Source organism: Nanorana parkeri, unplaced genomic scaffold, assembly GCF_000935625.1.
Source record: "Nanorana parkeri isolate BGI_ZX_2015 unplaced genomic scaffold, ASM93562v1 scaffold618, whole genome shotgun sequence".
Classification (NCBI taxonomy): domain Eukaryota; kingdom Metazoa; phylum Chordata; class Amphibia; order Anura; family Dicroglossidae; genus Nanorana; species Nanorana parkeri.
The window spans coordinates 557,131-563,603 of record NW_017306886.1 but is presented as its reverse complement, the minus strand read 5'-3'; the positions used below and the strand labels follow the sequence as shown (position 1 = coordinate 563,603).

The 6,473-nt window shown below is 35.7% G+C and overlaps 1 protein-coding gene across 1 annotated transcript in view; it reads left to right on the top strand.

Moving 5' to 3' along the window:
* The window catches only part of LOC108792234 (TGF-beta receptor type-2-like), a 48,433-nt gene extending 44,889 nt beyond the window's left edge, over window positions 1–3,544 (top strand). The window contains exons 11-12 of the mRNA XM_018562970.1: window positions 758–885; window positions 2,818–3,544. Of these exons, the coding sequence (XP_018418472.1) occupies window positions 758–885; window positions 2,818–2,997 (308 nt within the window). The 3' untranslated portion in view covers window positions 2,998–3,544. The remainder of the gene's footprint in view (window positions 1–757; window positions 886–2,817) is intronic.
* Window positions 3,545–6,473: the final 2,929 nt, after the last annotated feature.

Below are 6,473 nucleotides of genomic sequence, written 5' to 3'. Positions count from 1 at the left end.
ATATATATATATATATAAGGTACACACACAAATATATGTACATAAACAGTATATATACCATTTTATATCTTCTGGCTTGAAGTCAATCTGTAAAGCTGAAAGTTAATATGGTTCTGGAAATGATTCTGCATTCAAAATTTATGCCCATATGTTGTTCATGGGTACCAGGATATACCTGCGTACAGATGCGCACAGCCATTCATATCTATAGGCGATTGTATGCAGAATATGGGTTTTCCCAGTGCAGAAAAAAGCCAGATTTTTTGGTGTAAATAACTGTTTATCTTTAAGTGAATTCCTTTGTGCTTAAGGAAGACCCTGGATGCTGGATCCTGGCTATGTGTTTCCAAATCAGCACCAAGCCTGTATTATGCCCTCCTCCCTACTGTTACAGAGTCCCCAGAGTTTCTGAACAGCTCCAACTCTGTCAGCTCTGCTTCCCTGAATTTCCTGTCCTGTACAAGATCACAAGGGACAGAACAGTCTCCAATAGCTCTACATCTACTAGCTTGGAGAAGAGAGGAGGAAGAAGGAGATGGGGAGTGTCTTGCCTTGCTGTCCCTGTGGGTTTGTAGAGACACAAAACGCTTACTAACACAAACAAGGGTATTCCTCAAAGGTGAACCAAACAGCAGGAAAACCATTACAAACATTACAACTTAGATCTGTCTCAGGAAACACATTGTACATATGAAAGGTCTGCCTTGCATTTTAAATATGTAATCAAATATTAAATAATCTGCTTTATTTTTTGTAGAAGTAAAAGATTATGAACCTCCATTTGGCACCAAAGTGCGAGAACACCCGTGCGTTGAAAGTATGAAGGATAATGTCCTGAGAGACCGAGGTAGACCTGAAATTTCCAACAGCTGGTTGAACCACCAGGTAAAACCATATCATTAAAGTATTCATTTAATTATACTGTTTTTGCTGTGCAAGATATTCTAGATATCCATTTTAAGTGTATCAAGTATGCTTGCTGCCATGACAGAGCAATTGTTCCTGCAGCCTTCTTTTTCATCACCTGTTGTAGGATGACAACAGTTGTAACCACGAGCTTTAAAAGAGAAGTAAAGCCAAACTTTTTTTTTGGCATCACTTCATTTTTGGGTCACAGGAGTACATTTACTAATGTACTTCTGTGACCCAAAGTCAGTATACAGCAGACTACTGCCCCCTATATGCTGACAGTGCAGAGCCGCACTGCAGCCAGGAAGAATCCTGACAATATTGCCTCTCTAGAGCCAGAGCCACCTGTGCCCGCTCCCAGTGAGTGCTGGAGGAACAGAGAGGGGCAGGAGGAATCCCTGCAGGGAGCAGTCACCACTCTCTACAGATAGAAGACTGTGATCTCAAAGATCAGTGGACTTACAATGAATCCATGGAGTTCATTTAATGCAAATAGACTGTTCACTTGGCAGAGGAAGTTTTACTTTGCAAGGAAATGTTTCCTTTGCTTAGTTAATGTGGTAAAATTCTCTTTTGCAAAGAATACCTAATCACATGCAAGGGAAATAAAAAAACAGGATAAATAAAACTTTATTGAAAAAAAAAAGACTTGGTATTGCACAGCGCCATTCGTGATCATCACTGCGCACCACCATTTACTGTATGGTCCTAAACGCTGTAAGTAGTGCAGGGGATACATCTGGACACTGTATGTGGATGATCATGGCTGCTGGTGTCAACAAGCACTGAAACGGGCATGCTGCTGTGACCCGTTTTATATTTGCCATTTATATAATTAGTTAAGATAAAAAGATATACATAAAAAGATATACAAACAAAATGCTTGCATTAACAGCAAGCATTTTTTGTTTTTTTTAGGCCCCATTTATTACCTATTGATGCTGTTTTTCCACTTCCTGTAATGGGCCAAGCTGTCCAGCAAAAATTTCAGATAGAGGGTTTTAGACAAATCATATACCACCGACAGTGGTGGTTACAATGGTCAGCTTTTATTCATATGGCCTAAAGTTTTTCCAAAAGAAATAAAAAAAACTGTTGCTGTAACTTTTCTAAAAGTTAGGTGAAGTCCATTTAAAACTACTTCTTCATCTAAGACTACCCTGTGCACAGGATGACAATACTGCTGACCAGTTTTCTTAACTATAAGTAATGTCACCTACCAAGTTGTGTTGTTATATATATATTCTATAGATATATATATATATTCTATAGATATATATTTGGAGATCGGTTTTAAAGTGTATTGCCACATTTGCAGTCAAATTTGAGGAAACTACTACTATTTGAGAAAACTACTACTGCTTGTTTGTTTTGCGTTCCCAGTCACACAGCATACCTAGAAAGAATTTTAAAAAATTCTTACCTTCTAGATGTTTCTTTGGTGAAGGCCTTTGTGCAGATTCCAAGCTACTCTGATCAGTTTAAAAATGAAAGAAGAGGGACAGATTGAGGGACAGACTGAGCTTCCTCTCCTTAACATGCAATGCTTCTAAGTCTTTAACCCTTTGTTAGGACAGACAAGGTTCAAATCTAATTTACAACTGATAATGAAATCTGCCAGCACAGTACAGACAGGGTTAATTATGGTAAACATAACTTCCAACAACCGCTTCCTTACAATTACGTAGGGAAGAAACTACGTAGGATTTTTAAGAAAGTAAGAAACTTTAAATATAAGCAGCACTTTTTTTTAGTTATGCAGTGTAAATGGGAACATAATACAAATATAAAGTAGGTGTTATCTCAATTTGGCTGCAAACGTGGAAATACACTTTAAACGTTGTGCAGTAAAAAGATATTGTTTGCATTACTTATACACCAAATAACAATGTCTCTATCTTTCCCCAGGGTATCCAGCTTGTATGTGAAACCATAACAGAATGTTGGGACCATGACCCAGAGGCCAGGCTCACCGCCCAGTGCGTAGACGAGAGATTTAATGAGTTAGAACATCTCGACAGAATCTCTGAGAGAAGCAGCTCGGAGGAAAAAATACCAGAAGACTGTACGGAAAACACAAACAAGTGAAACATGCACTGCAAATACTTTGTCTTACGTAGAAATTCAGGACTGCAACATAAGCAGCTGAGAAGATCACTTGTATAAAATATGCACTGAACTCTTAACTCCAGAGACATAACAGGGCAAGTCCCAATTGCTGCTGGAGCAATGTCACATATGCTTCCCACAAGAACTGTCTTACCGGTGGGACCCAAAGCAAGTATGGAATGTAGTGCCTGAATCCCAACAAATGGCTCTAACCTGAGCATGTATAAGGCACACTGCAAGTGTCTTATAGTCTAAGGTAACCACCTCAATTGCTTTACCAGAAGTCACCTCTTCTGCCCCTATGGTGCTGCCATAGGGTGATACATTTCCTCAGGACATTTTTGTGTTATTTCTAAAATAGCCATACTTTACTTGCACTTTATAAATTGTGTTTAAAACAACACATTGGCTTTAATGTATGTAAGTATTGTCTCGGATAAACCAAATATATTACCAGGAAAATGTACAGGACATAGGAAAGTACAAGATTAATGAAAAGAACACATATAATTATTAAGACTTAATACTATAAGTGTGTTAATTATTTTTTATCTCATATTAGGAATATTATATTTCATCAGAACCAAATTTTTGTACTTGTTATGGTAAAGTGGATTTATATGTGAGCACTGTAGAAGTTCTTTTTTCTTAGAATTAAAGCACGAGATGTGGGCTACAATCTAGATTTAATGGGAGAGTTTGGGATTTTCCTCATAACTGCTCATCAGTTATTAGAAACATCAAAATGAGACCATGTGCTAATAGGTCTCCTCTTTATGAGGTTCAAAAAACTGTCTTTCCAAAACGTATGTGCAAAGTATTGAGTCTTACGTTTCATATATTACAAGTCTGTCAATCTTACTTTACTTGGAATGGCTAATATGGATAATGGATAATACTTGGAATGGCTAACTATCCTGGCATAGGAGGAAAAAATGCAATAGGATTTAAGTAGTACTTTTTAAAAGGGCTGTGTGTTTTTTAATTTTATCAGAAGATATATTGAAATTGGTGCTATACTGGTCTGTGTATTTTAAGAAACACAAATGCACAGTATTTCATGTGGAGAAGCGTTGGGTGCACAAGACATACCTTGCTGAGTGTACACTGATTTAAACAGAAATGCACTTACATGCAAGAATGAGATATGAGGAGGAGACAATTCAAATGAGTTTAACATAGATTTAAATATTTTCTGGTTTCTAGGTGTTCTGAATTATGATAAAATATCCCTAGAGGTGATTGAAAAATCTTCCCCGGTGTTTTAAATGCCTTTTTGTACCTTTTTCATTCTGATAACATGAAAAACATAGCATGAGGGAGAGGAAACATAGTTTGTTGCACTTAGCCACCAATCAGACTCCACATATTTTCAGAATAGGTGTTGCTATGATAAACTCTTAGCAGCCCGTTGGCTCAGAGTTGTAGTAACATGCAGTTAAAGAGAGGTCCACTGATTTAGTACTATAAAGGGCTGTAATGTTAGCTATTACAAAATGAAAATATTATTTTCTAACCATATCTTTAGGGTCACTCCAACCAAGGTTAAAAATTGTAGCTTTAAGTGGATACTGATGGTTTACATCACCCAGAAGCTTTGCATACATCTGAGGGACTCTATTGGTGAAATATATGTGCAGCACAATTTGTGTCTACCACTTATCCACAATCTCTGGTAGTTGTGCTTTACAGCTATGTGTTAGTACTGTGTTTTGAGCAATCTATTTAATGAGAGTTACCATGTCCTTTGGTATGTAATGGCCATGGCAGTTTAACAGAACTAGGAATTGTGGTGAAGATATCATGCCACACGAGTCCAGGAAAATAACATAGTAGCCTGTCTGTAATTTGATTTTAAACATATATGCAAAACCAAAGATATCCATTGTAGATGGATTTTACCCTTAAAATGCAATCCTGTTTTCTAACATTATCTTGTTTGTTGTTCATCCTATGTATTTAAGTACATTTAATCTAAAGATTACATTATTTTAATGACTAATATAATGGTGACCTTTATTACATTAGAAGTGAGGTTTGCATTTGTATAACATGAAAATTAATATAATTCAGATGACTGAGCTTAATATGAAAAAATATGTATATAATCTCACAAAGTAACTAACTAAATACCATTATTTAATAACAAGCATTATAGTCTCATAAAATATATATTGTTTTGAAAAGCAAATGTCTTTACCTAAGCATTCAAAGTCCTGCTTTGAGTTAATTTAGATTACAGTTAAGGGTGATTGTGTCAGCATATTCAGGAAACCCCATATAAATTATTATAATGGTGTTTATTCCTGGCTAGCATATCTCTCGAATACTGCGAACCATCATTTATCAAAAATCAAATTGGTTTTTCAATTCTTTTACAGTTTAACTCCAGCTATAGAACAGTGACTACCATAGAACAATTAAATGTGTACTATTATTGCTATTCTAATATAGAATCAACTAGGTCCGTTTGCCAAAAAGATTACTTCAGTGGGATGCTAACCTATTTTTACATGCCATATAAAGAGGGTTTACAGTTATATACCAAATTTGTTTTATCTTAGGAGGCTTATTGATGTTTTTTTTGGATTATTAGCAATTGCCATTTGTGCAATCATTGAAGCCATTTTCCTCAAATGGCTTTGAAATAATTATGTTTTTTGCTTAAGATAGTTTGCATATAAACTACATAAGGAATAAAAAGAGGCCACAAAACTTCTCACTATGACATTGTCATTTTCTAGCTCATCTTTAATCATTGAGAGGAAATAGTATTCTCTGCAGTGTATTCCATTCATGGTTATAGCTCCATTTCATAGCAGCTTAATCACTCCATGTGACAGCCACAATTCTTGATTAGTTTTACCCCATATCTACTATTTGCAAAAGTGTTTATTTGAAGACATTTTGAAAAAAATACCAGCTAACGAAATGTGTAAGTTATCGAAGTATTTAAAGAATATTGTTAAATGCAATGGAGTATTTATGTTACAATATTCGAAAATCAAGTCTACTTTGGTCAAGTAAAGCATATTATCTCTAAACTACATTGTCATATTGACAAATATCTCTAGTGCATTCTGTTTGGACCTTGGGCACACACAGGTTAATTCTTTGCTACCACTAGCAGGCATCCTTGTATTTGGCTTTGTAACTTTGAGTGGTCAAGAAATATTTTCATATTTTGTCCATACTTTAACTGCATGATTTTTTAAATCATCCTTTCATGACTGATAAGAGCAGCACCAAAAGTAGGAAAAACCGTGCATCACACAATACTTTTTATTTATTTTTGTTCAAGAAATCTGTTGCAAAGGTGTACCTAAAAGTAGATTTTTAGAGTAAAAGGAATGCTGCACAATAAAGCACAGTATATCTAGTATAGTCTGCTACAGGGGAAGGGGGGTGGATTGTCATTTAGGTTTATGTATTCTGTGAGTCTGAAATGTTTTACT